The sequence below is a fragment of the Erpetoichthys calabaricus genome, chromosome 17 (assembly GCF_900747795.2).
Source record: "Erpetoichthys calabaricus chromosome 17, fErpCal1.3, whole genome shotgun sequence".
Taxonomy (NCBI): Eukaryota; Metazoa; Chordata; class Cladistia; order Polypteriformes; family Polypteridae; genus Erpetoichthys; species Erpetoichthys calabaricus.
In genome coordinates, this window is record NC_041410.2 from 97,699,366 (window position 1) to 97,720,494 (window position 21,129).

The 21,129-nt window shown below is 45.5% G+C and overlaps 1 protein-coding gene across 2 annotated transcripts in view; it reads right to left on the reverse strand.

The window, feature by feature from the left end:
- LOC114667844 (potassium channel subfamily T member 2) overlaps positions 1-21,129 on the reverse strand; it is a 191,458-nt gene that overhangs the window by 24,001 nt on the left and 146,328 nt on the right. For both annotated transcript variants that reach the window (XM_051920531.1, XM_028823348.2), the window contains exon 16: positions 9,048-9,156. In XM_051920531.1, the coding sequence (XP_051776491.1) occupies positions 9,048-9,156 (109 nt within the window). The remainder of the gene's footprint in view (positions 1-9,047; positions 9,157-21,129) is intronic.

The following is a 21,129-nucleotide window of genomic DNA, read 5'->3' on the forward strand; positions in this document are numbered from 1 at the left end:
CACTGTGTCCTGAAACACACACACTTTGTAATACTTAAACTGTTATACCGAGACACTTAAACCATATACTTCAAAAACGTGCACAGTTAAGTGGAATGCACACACTGTATGCTGAAACGCTTGCCCGTACACTGAAGGGACACACCCACCATACAGTAGAACCTCTGGTCGTTTCCAAACACGTACAAATTGGGTTACGATCAAAAAGTTCACCAAGATTTCACCTCTGTTCACGGCCACACGCTCTGGTGGCGAACAAAAACACTGGCGGCCAGTTTCCCTTTGGGTTCGTACACGCCAATGATTTCCCATTCTCCGTTTTCCCATTTTCTCCACCAGAACCCGACTCATGAAAGGTTAGTTTTCTTGGTTGTTTACAGTTAGTTTTTGTATAAATTAAGGATTTTTCAAACTTTGTTTTTCCCTGTGCTTAAAACTCATAAAAAAGGAGTTTACAGCAAGCAGTTCATAAGGGACTAGCGCAGACTCCTGCAATGTTAATGTTCTCTGTTGTTTAATGTTTTTACATTTAGTTTACTATTACACTGTGCATTCTATGGTATAACTAACTATTTTTGTGCTTAAAAATCCATCCATCCATCCATTATCCAACCCGCTATATCCTAACTACAGGGTCACGGGGGTCTGCTGGAGCCAATCCCAGCCAGCACAGGGCACAAGGCAGAAAACAAAGCCTGGGCAGGGTGCCAGTCCACCGCACTATTTACATACAATCTTATGGGGAAATTACGTTCGGGACGCGACCAAATCGGGTCGGAGTTTTGGAATGAATTATGGTCATGACCACAGGTACTACTGTATACTGAAATGATGAAACACATGCACAATATACTGAAATAGACACGCAGTCCACCAAAGCGCAGACACCGAGCACTGAAATACATTCATTACTGTATATGCTGAAATTGTACAGTGACATGCTTATCACATGTTAAAACCACATACTGAAAGGGGTCCATAAAATGCACATGCTGTACACTGACATGCACACGTTTACTGAAACACATAACCCTAACACTGAAATGCATACAATGTATGCTGCAATGCAGGCGTAACAGACCACAGTGTTTACAGTCTACAGTCTAAAGCACACACTCTTTACAGAGAAATGCACGCACTGTGTCCTGAAACACATACACTTTATAATGCAGATGTTCTATCAGACGGTTGTGGCGAGCGCCCTCTTCTACGCGGTGGTGTGCTGGGGTGGGGAGGCAGCATTAAGAAGAAGGACGCCTCACGCCTGGACAAACTGGTGAGGAAGGCAGGCTCTATTGTTGGCATGGAGCTGGACAGTTTGACATCTGTGGCAGAGCGACGGGCGCTGAGCAGACTCCTGCCAATCATGGAGAACCCACTGCATCCACTGAACAGGATCATCTCCAGACAGAGGAGCAGCTTCAGCGACAGACTGCTGTCACCGTCCTGCTCCACTGACAGACTGAGGAGATCGTTCCTCCACCACACTATGTGACTCTTCAATTCCACCCGGTGGGGGGGGTAAACGTTAACATTATAGAAGGTTATTGTCTGTTTTACCTGCATTGTTATCACTCTTTAATTTAATATTGTTTTTGTATCAGTATGCTGCTGCTGGAGTATGGGAATTTCCCCTTGGGATTAATAAAGTATCTATCTATCTATCTATCTATCTAATACATATACTGTACACTGAGACAAGAGCCCAGATAGTGAATGTGCATTCTGAACTGCCTGTGCTGTACACTGAAACACATGCACTACATACTCTAACATATACTGTAAACTGCTGTATTTATGACACACATACACTACATAATGAAGTGCCCACACCTACTTACTGTATATACCGAAATGCTTATGCTACAGCATACACTGAAGTGATTACCATTTCCTAAAACGCTTGCAATATAAGCTGTAAGAAATGCATACACTGTATACTGAGACATATACGCCATATGATGAAATGCATGAAGTGGATGCTCCGATACATTCACAATACACACTCTAAATTGTAGCAGATGCTGTGTATGCATACACTGTGTGTTGAAACACATCCACTACTATAACATATATAATGCATTCGCCATATACTGAAACACGTGCCCTACGTACTGAATGTGTGTAATGCGATGCATATGCTGTACACTGACACACACACACACACACACACACGCACTCACACAATACGCTGAAATGCTTACACTCTATCCTGCAGCACATACCTCGTACACTAAATTGCATCCGCTGTTTACCAAAAGATCAGACTCCATACTGAAAACTGTGCGCCAAACACTGAAATACACACACACCATACACAGAGACAACACACTGAAAGGCTGACATTACATAGTGAAACACATGCAGTGTATACTTCAACATGCAAACAGTATACTGAGTGGCTGGCAGTGCAAACTGGATTTAAGTGCCAGCTGGTTGCCACAGTCAAATTGTCTGTTTGGCGTCTCGGTGCCCCTCACAGTTATCCCCCATCAATACATACACTGATGAAGTACTAATGTTTACCTGGTGGGGGCACTGTGCTACATCAAAGCCATTTAAAGAAGTGGGGGAAGGCGAAGGAGATGATGGCACAACTCACGGGTATCCAAGTGCCACGCTGCACTGAAACAAAACACTCCATCTTTTACTTTTGTTTAATTTAAGGCAAAAAGGTTGCATTTTCACACGGCAAGCTGGTGAGCCTTTCAAGCTGCAATTAAGAAAACAAGTCCAAGACAAAGGAGCCGAGACACAAAAGGCAGGCTGAAGAGCAAAATATTTCAATGTCGCTGCCATCTGCAGGGCCCAATCAATGCCTTTATCAAAAAAAAAAAAAAAAAAAAAAAGCCTGATTGGGTGCCACTTTTGGGCTAATTGGAAAATTGCAGCGATTTGATTGCCAGGGTCCCTTTGTGAGTGTGACAGGTACAAAGACCCCCGTTCACGTCGGCGGCGTGTGAAGCTCCAGGAGGATTAGATTAACGTGTAGAGTCGATGCGGAATGGAAGCCCCCGTTTCCAAAATCAAATCACTCAGCTTTTCTCCTGCTGTCAGCATCCATCAGTGCAGGGAAAATTGAGCTCGTCTTCAGATGGACAACTGCGGCCTGGCGCTTATTACCGAGCTCCGCTGGGGGGCACGACGCGGCCGAACAGACCAAAACCGTGGAGAGGGGAGTCCTGCCAGTGACCACGATGGGCTGGCGTGTGCATCCTAACGAGAAATGTGAATGGTCACCGGGGGGCCGAGTCCAACTTTCATCGGCGAGATTCTGTGGGTGTTGTCCAGTTACATTTGAAATATTCTCCATATTGTTGAATTATTTGTTTAATTCCGCTTAGTGTTATGTGACGCCATTTTGAACGTTCACTCTTGCCGCCCATGTTGTCCTTCCTTCCTCCCAGACGCCCATCACCAGGCACCATTATGAACGCCTGTTAGTTTAACTTTTGCTTCTTTTAATTTACTTTGGGCTGAATATGTTTTTCTTTACTCAATTCAAGTTTTTAATTTTGGTTTTCGGACTCGCTCCTTTATTTCAGCGTTACGTTTTGGAATTTCCAAAGCGACATTTTATTTTATTTTTTTCTGTGGAAGCAGGGCTTGAAGTGGGCTGGCAAACCAGCAGGTTTCCATTTTTCATCAGTGGTAAATGGTGTGCACCAGCACGTCCCACACTGGTCTTCAAGGACCACCGCTTTCCAGTGTAATGGAATATCAATTCATGAGGGGATAACCTTCACCACTTCTCCCCCTACCCCACCGCTCTCTGATGCCATACACAGTGGGTATAGAAAAGAATCCCTCTTTGAAATATTCCCATTTGTTTTACTTTACAGCCTTAAATGAAAACACGCAAACTTTCGGCCACTTTGAAAAGATCTCAGGGACAGAGTTGTGGACAGAAATAAGGCAGGAGATGGACACAAAAACATCTCAAAAGGCTTCATCAACCCCAAGGAGCTCAGTAAAGTCAATCATAAAGAAGTGTTTGGTACTACTAGGACCCTCCCTGGATCCTCCAAACTGGATGGAAGAGCAAGGAGGAAACTACCAAGAGGCTAATGGCCACTTTGAAGGAGTTACAGGATTTGATGGCAAAGAGTGGTAATTAATGGTGTGCATGGCTTGTTCGGGAGGTTCACAAGGAAAAAGCCACTTCTCAAGAAAGGCCACATTATGGCTTGTTTGAGCTTTGCCACCTTGAAGATTATGGTGCCAAGTGTAAAAAGGTCTTATGGTCAGAGGAGACCAAAATCAATCTATTTGGCCTCAATACCAAACGGTTCACCAATGCAGCTCACCAACAACAACACACCATACCTACAGTAAAGCATGCAGGGGGCAGCATTCTGTTGTGGGGGGCCTGGGGCTCTTGTTAGGGTAGAAGGAAAAATGGATGAAGAAAAATACCATCAAATTGTTGAGGAAAACCTGCTACCCTCTGCCAGAAAGTTAAAGATGGGCAGAATGTTCACTTTTCAACACGCCAACGACAAAAAGCACAGAGCAAAATTGACCACCCAGTGGCTGAAGAAGAAAAAAGTGAATGTCCTGGTGTGGCCAGTCAGAGCCCAGACCTAAATTTGTGGAAAGATCTCAAAATAGCAGACCACCAATGCTCAACCATCCAATGTGACCAAACTTGACCAGTTAAAACTGTAAAGAAGAGTGGGGTGTAAATATTACTCAACCTAGGTGTGCAAAGCTGATAGAGGAGTATCCCAACAGACTCAAGGCTGGCATTAAAGCAAAAGGTGGGTCAACAAGATGACACTGACATTGGGGGGGTGATCCTTTATTAATCTCAGTAGGTCTTGTTTTTGATTTTTTATCATTTTTCTGAACTGTTGCTGTGATATCTTTCACTTGGATGTTTTCATTTAAGGCTGTAAAGCAAAAAAAATGGGAATATTTCGAAGGGGGGGATTCTTTTTTATACCCACTGTACAGGTGACACTGGACTCAGAAGGGGGCCCAAGCTCTCCAATGGAATGTAAGAAATCGGGTGAAGAACCAATCAGCCAACAATGACAGAAAGTTCCAGCTCTTATTGGTTTTCACTTCAGGCACTGTATGGATGCCACTAGGGGTGAAAGAATTTTGAGAAATGGATCAGGAGACAAAGTTGTAAACTAGAAATGAGCTAAAAGTCAAATCCATGAGAAAAAGAAACTGCGACGTCTAACCAAATCACTAAATCGGAACTGTACTCAACACCAAATTGTGACGCCACAGCCTCCCCGTGACGCTAACACAGTAGAGTTAAGTCAGATACTGGACAGCAGGATTCTCAATAAACGCTATGCATGAACCACAATGAGCAATATGTCAGCGAGTTTACAACGAGAAAGGAAAAATAAAAAATACTCGTCAAGGTTTTTGGAGTTACTGGCAGGTTGTTTCTTATGTGTTTTTGGTTTCAGGTACGAGCCTCACTCGTGATACTCCACATTTACCGGCCATCTGGCATTTTAAAGGTTGCGCCAAAGCTAAGCGCAGTTGCGGGTGCCTGGGAAAGTCGAAAGACAGCTATAGAGGAGTTCATTAGGTGTACTGTAACGTTTCCGTCTATGCCTTAGTAACGTCGAGGTTAGGTATAAATTTTTTAATTTAGTGTTTAATTTTATGTTTTTCTGCTGTCGGATACTTTGATTTTTGCTCGAGGTGTGTGACTCCCCCGGCAGGCCCGAAATGGTATCTCCCTATGTTGAGGTAAACTGACCAGGGGAACTGAGAGGGCTTTATAAGTCCAGTTGTGGCCACTAGAGGGGGGTAATGGGTGATCATTCAGGGGGATTTAAGAAGGAAGGTTAGGGGTGTGCGGGCTAAGAGGCGCCTGGTGGCTGAGCTGTTGGCTGATGTTAAGCAGCATCTTGAGGCTCCTGAGATTTTCGTTTGAGGAGTTGCATGTATGACACGGGCTGAAACACATTCCAGTTTTGTTTTATTTTAAGGCTGCTGAGACCCTTACATGAACTAAAAGTGACTGTGTATACATTATGTTTCACATATTCTATTTTTCTCCATTGCATTTTCATAATTGGATGTGTTTTGTCACGAGATTATCTCTTTCTTTTTTTTTGTGTAACCATTTACAGCAGCAACTTTTTTTTTCTCTATCATGGAATAATAAAATTACGCTTTTTGTTTTTTTTTTTGAACATCTGCCTCTCATTACCCCCTCAGGGTCGCAAACTACTAGCTGGACATCTGCTTTAGTAGGCGGCTTGTGACACTAATAACAAGCAAGACAAAACTACAGCACAGCTGAGGGGTGTGGGGGCACGCGCCCCAACAGTGTGTAGCACGGTAGGGAATAACACATTGTTGGTTGGCACTTGGCATTAACCCAGATGTGCCAGCCTTGATATCTGGGCATATCCATCCACATCTTGGCGAGTCCTCCTATGAGGAGTGAGGCATGGAGTCCACGCTGAATATCAAGCCCAGTTTCCATGCACAGTGCTTAAGTGGAGAGGTTTGTGTGACTTTCCATGTGTGTGTGTGTGTGCTAAGCCAACCCCGAACAAACTGGGTGAGTCCCAAGGAAGTTTGCAGTGATGGCCGGGAAACAGCTTTAGAAAAGTTACAGAAACTGGGATGAGTACTGGCCATTCAGCTCAATAAGCACACCCATCCTAATCAACTCCATTGTCCAAAACAACACCAAGCGAGATGTGAGGGTCCCTAAGGTCCTGCTCTCCACCGTACCACTTGGTCGTTTACTCCACATGTCAAAGACTCTTTGTGTGAGGAAAAACTTCCCAACACTTCTGTGAAGTCCAAACTGAGCGAGTTTCCGACCGTGTCCCTGTAGCAGAATTTATGTTTAGGTAACAGACCACTGCGCTCATTACTTTCGTTATTTTAAATGTGTCACTCGGGTCGCCTTTTAAACTGGAAAGTTTCAACTCCTTCTGCCTTTCCTCACACCTCAAACCTTGCAGCCCTGAATCAGCCTGGTCCATCTCCTCTCTGGACTTTCTCTAGCGCTGCTTTGTCTTTTTTTGGGAATATGGAGACCAAAACTGCACACAGTACTCCAGGAGAGGCCTCACCAGTATGTTACAAGTCTTAGGTGTCTAAGCTCCTTTGACATCATGGTGCTACGTAACCATAGGTCCCATTAGTCTTCTTGATTGCTTCTGTACACTGTCTGGATGGAGTGCCTAGCCCACTATGACTCCCTAGGTCCTTCTCATAAGGTGTACTTTGAAGTTGCACTCCTCCCATTGTGTATTCAAATCTCATGTTTACTCCCTACGTGTCATTCTTTACATTTACTTACATTAAATTTCATCGGCCACAAATCTGCCAAAGCCCGTCTGCTGTCCAAGCCCCCTCTATAACGAGATTTTGTTGGTTTGGAAAGATGCTGGGTATATTGAGAGAAAGGTGCTAAGAGTAGAGCTGCCAGGTAAGAGGAGAAGAGGACCACCTAAGAGGAGGTTTATGGATGTGGTGATGGGTGTGACAGAGCAAGATGGACAGGACAGGAAGATATGGAGCAAGATGATCTGCTGTGACGACCCCTAACGGGAGCGGCCGAAAGGAGAAGCAGCAGCTTACCATACACCAGGACTGAGGGGCGTCCACTAGCATATCTCACATTAAACCTCCTTCACAGTGGTCCACACCATTTCTATCGATCTCCTAAATGTTCCATTTGTGTTCTACAGGCTTGTAGTTCGCTTTCATTTAGAAACAAATCATAACGCCATTCTGGTGTCAGCGGTGGGAATGCGGGGTTATTAACAGAACTGAGGAAAATCATCTTTGCCCTTTCTTGTCCTGCTGATCCAAATGATACGTTGTAGTTCTCCCCCAGCATGACATACCGAGTGAGGCAGAAGCACAAGTGCACACTTACACACACACTCGCTCACGCACACACACACACCTTTCCCAAACTGTTTCCTTTGAATTTGAGAAGAAAAGCAATGATAAGTGTTTATGAGGGTCTTTGACCAAGTCTCTGTTCTATCTGGCAAACTGCAGCCTCAAAATCCTACCTGCCTAATTGCTGGCGGAAGAAGGCCTCTGGGGGCGCTGTTGTGTAAACAGAAAGAGAACACATCAAGAACAGCTAATTGAGATGCATTTAGAGGGTCATAATCGTCATGTGACTAGGTACCACCAATCACACACACACACACACGGTGAAATACCAACTGAGAGAGAGAGTGGATGCACTCCTGTGAAGGCAGTTCCTTCTTCCACCAGCAGGTGTGCTCTGTTGCAAATGCAGCTTCTCTTCCCAGCCAGCTTTTTCCTTTAGTCTGGACTGCCATTACGTGTCTATGTCTTTCTTATAATTTTATTTCTGAATTAATGCAGATCACCTCTCTAAGTGTTTTTGAGCTGCCCCATGTTGTGTCACTGGTACCCCCAGACTGCAGCTGCTGCTAAAAAGCCATGGACATTTTTTTTTCTGTTGTGGGTGAGCCACCAGTGTGCCCATTTCAATCAACGTTCAGTTTATTGGTTCCCCAGTGTATCCACAAGGGGGCGTCTGTTTAAGGGTGGTGTGTGCATATGGTATGCATGTTTTAATAGGAAGTAGAAACTCACTCTGATTTTGCAAAGACGCCTTTCAAATTCACAAAAATGAAGCCCCTTAGACAGAGAGAGCCCCCACACGACAGCAACACATATACTCCTCCTGTCTGTGAAACAAAGTGGGGACTAACTTAACCTTACACTTTCCAAAGTGAACTCATTCAAATGTCAAGTGTATCTTAGACGCATTGGCCACATGGCAAGAACCAACGCTGGACCGGGCACCAGTTTGTAACAAGGTCTTCGCATACATCAAGCCAGTGCCAGTTTGAAGTTGCCAGTCAAGTCCACCTGCACGTCTTTGGGATGAGGGAGGAAAACTCAAACAGATGGGGAAGAACAAGCAAACTCCTCACAGTGTGGGATCTGAACTCAGAACAGTGGATCTGTGAGGCAGCAGTGCTAAATGTGAAATGTTGTGTCCCCCAATATTTTATTTTTTATAATTTTACAATTCCCCAACTATCACAGGCGGTACCTACTGTCCTCTCGAGGTGTGAATCAGCAGTGTGATGAGGGTAGAGGTGGCCGGGCACACACAGTTCAGAGCCAGCATGGCATACTTGAATTCCTCCTCACACACCACGTGATCTGGAAAAGAAAAAGGAAAGACAGAGAGAGTGAAGTTGAGAAAAGTACTGGCAGGCCGGTAAGGGGACTGAGACCTCCCAGGGGTCAATGGAAAAGCAAAAAAAGCAGCAGCCTGAGGCAGACACTGGCATGCTGTGCCATCTGAAACCTTCACTACTCCCACTTTAGAAAACCGGGGTGGACAGTACGGCGAGCGTGCTCTTTCGGATTCATATAGAAATCCAAGAAAACTTCTTTGTCCGTGTTCTTTACATAAATTTTGTGTGAAGTGCGATACTTTTGGACGTATGGATTTGTATCCATTATTGGCTGTAGAATTTCTAATACGTCCGATTGTTTAACTCTTTCGATTCTATGTTGCATCGCTCCTCCGTGATCATAAATATAAACCTGACCGAATTGTGGTTTCTTTGAAATTAAACCTGTCGTAGCTTTAATTGATGCGGGACCCCAGATTCTCATAGCGCATGCTCCTGCATCGTGTAAATCTACGTTTTGAGCATTGAATGATGAGAACGTGAACAGATTATTGTAGATTCAGATATTTTGCCTGTAGTGTTTGTGGATTTCACTTTCACCAAATAAAAAATCTTTTATTTCTCGCGGATACGCCTCTCTCATGGGGAAGAAATACTAGTTTTTCCTGATGGCAACCCAAATTACACGATCTACAAGTCTCCGACTTAAGGTCTGGGCTGATTATAACTTTCCTTATTTTCCGAATTTGCACTTAAGATTACTAGTGTTCTTTTTTGAATTATTTTCTCTGCAACGTTTTTGGGTCTCTTTTCGATGCGTAGCCCTTTCTTGTTCGCTTAGTCGTTGACGTTTCATCTAGAACGTATAAAATTATTGTTCAGAAAAGGACTACATCGGAAAAAAATGAATAGATTGTATAATGTCCCAGATGGATGGGGACCCTACCCAGCTGGGACGCCTGGATGGTCCCTGTGATGGACAATACCTCTCCTGGGCCACGAGGGGGCAGCCACTGGACCGGAGCTGGGACACTCATCCCTACCGGAAAACGTGGCCAGCGCCAGGGGGTGCCCAGACAGCTGTGAGGTCCTGGATGGCAGCACTTCCGCCACACCAGGAAGTCCTGCCGGAAGAATTCCCAGGGGCACCCGGAGTGCTTCTGGGGGCTCTCTTGACACTTCCGCCATACCAGGAAGTGTCGTCAAGGGGAGCACCTAGAGCTCATCCGGGTCGGTATATAAGGGACCACCTCCCTCCAGAAGCTGAGCCAGAGTTGGGGGGAAGGAGACGAAGCTTGTGAGGAGGGGAGAGGAGGTCAAAAAGAGAAAGAAGAAGTGAAAGAGAAGAAGAAAGAGTGTTGGAGGAAGGCATTGTGGTGTGTTTTGGACATTCTGGTGTCTGTCTGAGTGTGTCCGGGGTTACTGCTTTCCACAATGTCTTGTATTAAAATGAGGAAAACGTAAAAATTTATAAGAGCTGAGCGCACAGGAACTGGGTCTGGCAAAAACATTCACACCAATGAGAGGTGAGTGGAGCGTGGGCGTGGCTGAGAGGAGGGCGGGACTTGAACAAAATCTTTTGGCACAACGTCTCGTCTCTCGGGACTTGAAATTATCTCTCTGAGAAAGTCTCGTCTCGTCCCAGGTTGTTTTTTTTAAATAATAGAGAGATATAAAAAAATCCAACGTCTGTCTGTCTGTCTGTATGTGTGTCCGCTTTTCACGAGAGAACTACTTAACGGATTTAGTTTGGATTTTTTTCTATAATTTGCTTGAACATTCCGGTTGATTTTGCAACTTCTCTCATCGTGCTAAGAATCATAGTTCGCATGCAGTACCGATTTATTTAAGCGAATCCGAGAGACACGCAAGCGGGTTGAGGGGCGGGGCCCTCCTCACCCACACGCCAGCCTCGGGAAGGGTACCTTATCACCACTTGGCTAGCGAATGAGAGAACTCCTTAACGGATTTAGATTGGGCTTTTTTTTTTTTTTTTTTAAATTTTCTTGAATATTCCGGTTGATTTTGCGACTTCTCTCATCGCACTAAGTATCATAGTTCACTTGCAGGAGCGATATATTCACACGAATCCAAGAGAGTGGCTGCGGGCTGAAGGGACGGGGAGGCCGAACATCAGGAGTGGGCCCTCCTCAGTCACACACCAGCCTCCATTCGAGTCGTTCTACCTGTCGCCACGTGTTGGAGCGCAACTCGCCTCTGCTTAGCTAGCGATACCCGTTTGTTCAGCACACATTATCATCTGGAGATTGTTAAGGAGAAACGTTTGATGGTTTGGAGAGAGAGATCAGGGCTATGTGTGTTTTGGAGGGTAGCTGCTCATTGGCCACGTGCTCCTTTCCCAACGCGGGGGGGGCGCTCTCCCGTCAGAGCTGTACACGATCAGATACAGTGCCAACGTCTGATGTCAGAGCGTACCCACCTTCCACTTGGCCAGAGATACCTTGCCAACTTTCTACATTTTTGGCTAAGTTCTCACCCCTGATAGCAAAATCAAAAATATCGTATATCAAGAGGCCCTCGGATATGAAAGCTATCAATAAAAATTTTTCTCAATACAAATTATTTTAATTGATTTTTAAAGTTTGTCCCGTTTCACTACTCTGCGGGCAGAGCCACAGGGGGACAGCTATTTTTGAATAAATCTGAAAATCTGTCACTTTGTCATTCTAGGTTATTGAGTGTAGACTGATGAGACAAAAAATGGCGAATGTATCCATTTTAAATATAATCTATCCCCACAGAAAATGAAGGGGCCGCAGACTTGCCGAATCCGCTTTGTGTCCAGAGGGGCCGCTGCCCTTCATCTGCCCGCTCCATTATGTCAACACTGTTGGGAAAGCAAAGCTTCATTTTCTGAGGCCTGCTGTCTCCTCGTCCTTTTGTTGGGCCGGGTGAGCTCCAGGGGGTCATCCATCGCTTTATAAAGAAATACAACATTTCCTAGCAGGGTGAAATCAAAGGGGAAGCATTCAAGCAAGATCGGAGATTTCAGCCTGAGGAGAAAAAAAAAAAACAAAAAGACGCTCGGCTGTTGTGACATTTAGGCTACAAAAAGAGCAGCATGAAGCCCCCTACTCCCTGGGCGCTTTACAAGGGGAGCGTGGTGAGCAGGGCTCAAACTGACGACCTTTGAGGTGAATCCAAAGAGACCCGCTACAGACTTTGAATGAAAGCCCCATAACTTTAAAATGCCATTCCGTAGCGGGCAGCGCAGTGACTATCATTTAGGGACCCCCTTGTTCTCAGTCTTGTGCGCTTTGCTTTTGTAACATTACTTTAATATTTTCACCTCTTCATGTCCGTGGCCACATTGTTGATGACCGCTGTGCCGGTTTGGTTGCCAGTCATGTGATGCAGAGGTCCTCTGTTTGAATGGTGGCACACAAGCCACACCCACGTGACCTTGCGAGCCACGCCCACTCCATTTAATCGCCGCTCACACCCTGTGACTGCTAAGCCCATGGATGACACACTCAGACTAGTTAAGCTGATACTGTGGGGCTTCCCATGGAAGTCAACACTGAACAACTCTTGTCACATGACCCACGTGTCCAATCGTATGCTCACAACATGTAAAACGCATGTCATTAAGTAAATACTTTCAGAAAAGCAGAGCAGCACACAATCAGCAAGTGGGCTCAAACTTTAGATCTGAAGACCGCCAGTGAGTGAGTGAGGTCAGAACGAGGGTCTTCAATTCAGAAGCTTGACCCCGTTTCAATGTGTTCCACTGTTGTGTGCCGCTAATTGGACACCAATTTGACTCGGGCACCCACCATGCCAAGTATTATTTTAAACCTCCTAAGGGTTGCCCATCAGGTCAGCAGTGGTATTTCATTCGTTTGCCTGCGACTTGTCAAGTTTAATTTTGTCGGAATGCTGCCATTCCCGTTGCAGTAACGTGAACTTACAACAAATATTGACAAGCCAAAGACATAAAGCTGTACTTTTGGGAAGAGTCCAGGGACGCCGGTGAATTCGTGTGCTGGCAGAGATTTGACTGGAAAATGGAGAGGAGGGCCAAAAAAAAAAAAAAAAAAAACCTTGTGAGTGTTTTGATGGCTCCTCCGCTGAATGGCAACAAAGAGGGCGATTAAAACGGAGAGCGGCTGAAAGCGGCCTTTGAGGCTTCACTCTATAGCAACAGAGCGGTGGGAGCACTACGACTCAGTCGAGGCGGTGGGGGACAGGTATTAGCGTTAATTAGGACATAAAAACACCTACTGCTGGGGCGCATTCTGATTTAATGGCCAAAGCTCCATCAGGGCAGGCGGGCACCTCGTCACTCTCTAGGCACATTTCGTTCCACCTCATTTAAAATGTCCTAATTATCCATCTTTAGACGCGTTTTCTAATGGACATCAGACACTAAGGTACATCCTGTCAGGACAGGAGATCACAGATTTAAATATTTGGGGACTAAAACAAGGGAGCCGCTGTAAGTCTCGGTGTATCCTGCCCAAGCCAAGGAGAGCAACAAAAAGCAGCAGCCTGAGGCAGACATTGGCATGCTGTGCATCTGAAACCTTCACTACTCCCACTTTAGAAAACTACTTTAGGGTGGACAGCACGGCCTGGCACAACCCGCTAGCATTGGTTGCCCTCTCAAAGTGACGTGTGCCCAAGCAGGTTTAATTTAGAAAGGTATCATTAGCCACTGCCATCGCTCACAGTCACACTAAGCCATTCCAGTCAGAATAACCATAAGCTGTTTTACTGGTTTTAGTGGACCAGAAAGCAGGAGACAGAGCTGGAGGTAACAGAGTTAAAGATGCTAAGATTTGCATTGGGTGTGATGAGGATGGATAGGATTAGAAAGTCAGCTCAGGTGGGGCGGGTGGGAGACAAAGTCAGAGAGGTGAGATTGCGTTGGTTTGGACATGTGCAGAGGAGAGATGAGGGGTGTATTGGGAGAAGGGTGCTAAGGATAGAGCTGACAGGGAAGAGGAGAAGAGGAAGACCTAAGAGAAGGTTTATGGATGTGGTGAGAGAGGACATGCAGGTGATGGGAGTAACAGAACAAGATGCAGAGGACAGAAAGATATGGAAGAAGATGATCCGCTGTGGCGACCCTAACGGAGCAGCTGAAAGAAGAAGAAAAAGTGGGCAGACAAATAAAGTTGTATCTATCATATAGTGCCTTTCCTATCTATGTAATTTAGTAATCCTGCCGACTATACTAAAATTAATATTATATAGTGCCTTTCCTATCTATGTAATTTAGTAATCCTGCCAACTATACTAAAATTAATATCTATCTATCTATGATATAGTGCCTTTCCTATCTATGTAATTTAGTAATCCTGCCGACTATACTGCACTTAATATCTACCTATCTATAAAGATTAAAATGATGACAGTGTCAGGTGACGCCAACTTACCCCAAAACTGACGCTGCTCTTTTTTAGCCTTATGAAAGTGAATTATTCTTTAAAGGTTCAGAAAATTTGCACCAAAATACATATCCTGTTTACAGCGTGTTTAACCATACTGGGGTGGAAGGTCACAAGGAGCATAAAAGAGATAAAAATCAAAGATCAGTCGCTAAAGGACATCCTGCCAGGGGAGGAGATCACAGATTTAAATATTTGGGGGCTAAAACAAGGGAGCCGTTGTAAGTCTCGGTGTGTCCTGCCCAAGCCAAGTAGGGCAACTGGCAAAGGGAAAGTGCACTTCAATGTCCTGTTCATTTGTGAGATGTGAATAAAATCCCAGCAGTAAAACACAAACACGAAAAGGGGGCTTTGGTTTCAGTGGTATGCTGTACTGGGCACTACCATAGGGGAAAGAGGGTGGCAACATGTCCAGGCACAATGAGGAAGAAGATAAATGAAGGTGATGTAGAGAGTGAGACCTAGCAAAATTAACAAAGGGCAAATGCCAAGAGGTGGCAGCCCCCCAAAATTACAGAATGGTAGACACAAACAAGTGTAAACACGCAAGTAGAACAGGCAAAGAGATGCCAACCCCCAAGAATAATGAATGGAATAAAAGGATGGACCCTGAAAGTAGAAAAGGCAAATGTTAAGATGTGCCAACCATGAAGATTAAGGAGGGCCAAATATCAAAGGGCACCAGTCCACCAAAATTATGGAACGATAAACAAACAAGGGCCAGACCACCAAAAGCAGAAGAGGAAAATGTCAAGAGGTCCCAATGGCCAAGAATATTGAAAGGCAAATGTTAAAAGATGCCAGCCACTCAAAGGTATGGAAAGGTAAAGGCAAAGAAGTGAAAGCCCCAAAAATCAAAATGGTCAAAATATGAAAGGTGCCACTGCCAAGATCAATGAAGGACTAAAATCAAGAGGTGCCAGACCCCTAAAATTATAGGAAGGTAAGAAATATTTAAAAAAAAACACACAGAAGAAAAAAAGGAACACTACAAAGGATACCAACTTCCAAGATTGATGAAGTCCACAAAAGTAAAAATGTCACATGCTAAGGGGAGCAAAAACCCACCGAGATTAATGAAGGTCAAATTTCAGACCACACTAACTAACCCCCCCTCCAAGATGAATAAAAGAAAAAGCCCAAGAGGTGCCAATGGCTAAGGGTAAGGAAAAGTAAATTTAGAAACACTAACCCCCTGAAAGTAGAAAAGGCAGATGTCCAAAGATGCCAACCACTAAGACTAAGAAACATCAAAAGGCACTACCAGCCCACCAAAACTATCAATCTGTAAACACAAAGAAGTGCCCACCACCAAAAGCTGAGAAAGGCAAATATAAAAAGGTGCCAATGTCCAGAATTAATGAAGAGTGAATACCAAGAAGTGGCACCGGAAAAGATCACACTGGACACTGATTAGCTTCACATTGATGTCAATGACACATGAAGACACAGGGAGAACACGCAAACCCCACACATAACTTAGATAATAACAGTAATAATACATTAGATACCAATAATGATACTACATTTTACTTATATAGCGCCTTTCCCATGCTCAAAGCGCCTATTGTTGGAGGTCTGAGGTCGTAGGGCTAAGCACTGTGCCACCGTATGTCATTATCTCTGGTAGACTTAATGCCCCCTAGTCGTCTTGCCCACTAGGAGCTCCACAAACTCTACTCATATTTACCGCCTGCTGTTTGTATTTTGCTGTCGCGGCCCAGTCGTGAGGCGAGATGGAAGAATCCGGAAAAATCGGCTCAGAGACACTGCAAGAAGAGGTGCTGCTGTGTCTAATGGACTGTGAGATTCATTTGAAGGGTAAGAGAATGAAGAGAGATGATCATTGCCCATTACAGCTGGGTGGGCCCGGTAAAGGCCAGACCCCCAAGGGGACATTAAGGACTGTGTCTGCTGTATTCACCCACCCTGCAGAAGCTCATAAAGACGGCATCGGCGCCACAGCCCGGGAGCTCCAAGAGTCTTCATTGCCCCCCGGGGACTCTTCAGTTGTGCCAACTCTCCAAGGCCTGAAAGGCTGCTTGCTGAGGCTGTCGGTCGATCCTCTAGAAGAATCTGAAAGTTTAAAGGCTGCTGTGTGGCCAGGCAATGGGGGCCTCCAACAATAGCGAGTTGGTCCTGACAGGTACACCAGGGTAAAATGGGGGGGTTGAGGGTGAGGGGTACATCTGCAATACTGGCTGGTGCAGTGTCATGAAATCCAAAAAAAATCCACAAATTTAACTGTATACCTGACAGGGTGCTGCTTTGGGCTCGACGTGATATTCATTGGGGTTAATTAGCCCTGCTAGAAGACCCCTGTAAGCCAAGCCTGATGTTAAAAGTTCACAATGTGGATAAGCCGAGAGGCCAGACCCTGGGCACATCTGCTGCGTCAATGACATCAGAAGAGAGAAGCACTGCCACCTCACAGGCTGAGGACCATTTTGATCTCCGGCCAGCTTATACCCCCCTATGTATGGGTGGGAGTCCTAAAGTCTCCCCTGTAGTATGCCACTACAGTCTAAGGACATGGGGTCAAACAGAACGTGACGCGCATGAGTGAGAGTGCCCGACGATAAACTGGCGTGACTGTCTGAAGTGGTTTTCTTCTACTCGTAGCAAAGAGAGGGAGAGGGCATGTAATACAGAAAAGAGAGGAGGGCAACAGAAGAGCGACACTTGTAAGTGGAAATGAGGACTGGTGACAGAATGTGGGGAGCCTGTCACCTCACTGGAGGCACAGAGGCAGGGACAGTCCCATAACTAAACTGTGACTTCCGTTACTTCTCTTCCTCAGGGGCGATGGTGCCCATTATTTTTTTTTTTTTACTTTTGAAATTCTGCCTTTAGGGTTAACAAGGGCTATTATAATGATTTGAGGTTTCACCCATTGTACAGTAACAGTAGGCCCCCCTAAATCTGATGAATGCCGTTCACTGCTGGGCTCCATTAACACAGAGTTGAAGTGTCCGCCTCTAAGGACAGGGGGCCATCATCACAGGTTTTATTGCTCTTAATCACACAGCCTGACTGGACCCTCGCTGCGTGTAGAAGGTCGACCTCAGAACACTGGACTCAGTGCATCACCGAGGGTCAACTCCTTCCTAGGGACCCTACGGAAGGCCACCAAAGACAGCAAGGCTTGACTTGAGAGGTCACCGTTCCCTCAGGTTCAAAGGCAACTTTGCTAAACTTTTCTGTGTTTCATTTCTGTGCATTCATGGAGGTTCTTTGTGCTGGGAACAGGCAGGCAGCTGAAGGTCCCTGTTGCCACGGCAACGCTTCTATTGTACTCCCGTTTCCTTCAAAATTCATTCCTGAGATGCCAGCTGCTGGCAGAAAAGCCCGCTTTGGAATTCACAAACGAGGACCCGACTGAGTCGTTTGGCTGTAAAGTATGAAGTGCACTTCACTTTTGTTTTGCAGAGTAAATGTTTGGTCTGCCTGCTCTGTGCTTCCGAGGGGCCGACTGATCGCTCTGTGGTACGTAGGTCTACCTGGGTAAACTGGGTTACAGCAGGGCTGGTTAAGGCGCCCCTAAATCAGACCACCAGAGAGAGTATGGCAAGGGAGGGAGGCGAGCAGGAAGAGCAGAGCAGTGAGGGCTTCAGGTCACCCAGCGTCCAGACGTACATCTGGAAATCTGCAAGTGTCAATGCGGGCAAACTGGGTGCGCAACAGCTGGCTGGCATCCTGACTGCGAGATGGAAAGGCACAGGATCTCTCCACCCTCTCTTGGTAAAATAACTTCTCCCCCATGTTACAATCTCAACCCCTGTTATTTAAGTGTACTTTCATTTTGTTGTGAATGAACTGCCATGGACTCACACCAAAGTGCCAATCCCATCCTCATCACCAAATGAACTGCCGTGGACTCGCAGCACGAAACATCTCAGATTGAAGATCTGCACGATGATGAACTGATGGTGGTCAGTCGGGAAACTGCAATGTCTGGATCAGAAGAGGACCCCTCACAGCGCCAGCTAACAGGTGAATTACTAAGGTCAGCTCACTCCTGTTAACTGCGGTGTCGCCACTGCTGATGGGCACGAGAAACAACAGCAAAGAATCAGAAGGTAAAAATGACAAAATGTGAAGCTGTAGTAGATACAAATGGGAAGAGTAATACCTGGAACAGAAAAACACGCAACAGAGGATATTATATGTCTTTGAAAAACAAAAACAGGCTTAGATTGAAACGCATAAAGTCAGTGCGATAAATGTGAAAAACAGAACGTGAAAGAGAAAAACGATAAAGGACTGAGAAACAGCCAGAGTAACATTGGAGACAGGAAAAGCCCGGAAAAATGCACCTCACTACAACTCAGAAACGAGGAAAAGATCAATTTGAGAAACCGTAGGAAAGGACACATTCCTGTGTCGAAACAAGTCAACAGAAATGCCAGGAAGTGAGAAACGTCTGCACTAATAGGAGAGTAAAGATGAAAATCTCATCAATCATATCAATGAAAGAAAGAGAAGATAAACACCAGAAATGAGTAAAACACACTGATACCATGACGAGTGGCAGCACATTCAGACCTCTCAGGATGGAATTAGGAACAGAAGGGTTAAAGATGGAGGCAGGATGAGCAGACAAACGAAGAGGAGCGTCTGGCGCTGTAGACCATCATCAGTATGACAGACGGTTAGGACCGTTCTGAGAATCATCAGCAAGCTCACTTCCTTTAAGAGAACCTGCAAGACCTCATTTTAGTGAGGCTCATGTTTCGCAATTGTGAAATCGCATACAAGATTATCATAAAGAGTAAAAGATCTGCATGGCAGCTGCTAGAAACCCAGAATTAGAAATATGAGAATCAGTGTGAGAAACAGGGCAGGGCCCAAGTAGAAAATCAGCATGAGAAACACTACCAGCATTGAGAGAAAGAGGCAACGATCATTATAGAAAGTATTAGGACCAACGTGAGAAACATCAGCATTAGCGTGAAAGAGAAAAAGACCAACTTCAGAAGCGATACGAAGGAGTACGAGAAACATCAAAGGATCAAACTATCACTGTCAATATAATATAATGTCGCTCTGACGTCACATGTGATGAAGGCCATGGAGCGGCTGCTGCTTCACCACCTGAGGCCACAGGTCCGTCACACCCTCAACCCTCTGCAGTTCGCATACCAGGAGAAGGTTGGAGCGGAGGATGCCATCATCTATATGCTACACTGATCCCTCTCCCACTTGGACAGAGGCAGTGGTGCTGTAAGAATTATGTTTCTAGACTTCTCTGGTGCCTTCAACACCATCCAACCTCTGCTCCTTAGGGACAAGCTGACAGGGATGGGAGCAGATTCATACCTGGTGGCATGGATCGTGGACTATCTTACAAACAGACCTCAGTATGTGTGTCTCGGGAACTGCAGGTCTGACATTGTGGTCAGCAGCACAGGAGCGCCGCAGGGGACTGTACTTTCTCCGGTCCTGTTCAGCTTATATACATCGGACTTCCAATACAACTCGGAGTCCTGCCACGTGCAAAAGTTCACTGACGACACTGCTATGGTGGGCTGCATCAGGAGTGGGCAGGAGGAGGAGTATAGGAACCTCATCAAGGACTTTGTTAAATGGTGTGACTCAAACCACCTACAACTGAACACCAGCAAAACCAAAGAGCTGGTGGTGGATTTTAGGAGGCCCAGGCCTCTCCTGGACCCCGTGATCATCAGAGGTGACTGTGTGCAGAGGGTGCAGACCTATAAATACCTGGGAGTGAAGCTGGATGATAACTAGGACTGGACTGCCAATACAAGAGAGGACAGAGCCGACTATACTTCCTTAGAAGACTGGCGTCCTTCAACATCTGCAATAAAGATTTGTGCAAATAAATTGATACCGCAAACAAACTCTGATACTTAGTGCGATGAGAGAAGTCACAAAATCAACCGGAATGTTCAAGCAAACTATAGAAAAAAAAAGTGATCGAAATCTGTGAAGTAGTTCTCTCATTCATTAGCTAAGTGGAGGCAAGATGCACTCCAACACGTGGTGAGAGGTTCACCGACTCGAACGGAGGCTGGCACACGAGTGAGGAGGGCCCCGCCCAGCTCTCTACTCCTGATGTTATGCTTCTCCCTTCCCTCGGCCTCGGATTAGCGCAAATATATCACTGCTGTAAGCGGACTCTGATACTTAGCGTGATGAATGTTCAAGCAAATTCTAGAAAAAAACCCGATCGAAATCTGTGAAGTAGTTCTCTCATTCATTAGCTAAGTGGAGGCGAGGTGCGCTCCAACATGTGGCGAGAGGTAGAGCGACTCGAATGGAGTCTGGCACCTGAGTGAGGAGAAAGGCCTCGCCTGGCTCCCCACTCCTGATGTCACGCTTCCCCTTCACTCAGCCCGCAACCTGTGTTTCTGATTAGCACAAATACAGTATATCACTCCTGCAAGTGGACTATAATACTTAAGAGTGATGAATGTTCAAGCAAATTCTAGAAAAAAACCCCAATCTGAATCTGTGAAGTAGTTCTCTCGTGAAAAGCGGACAGACATGCAGACAGACAGACGTTGAATTTCATACATATGGAGATGTAGCTGCTTCCTGGTGTAGACTCCGATCAG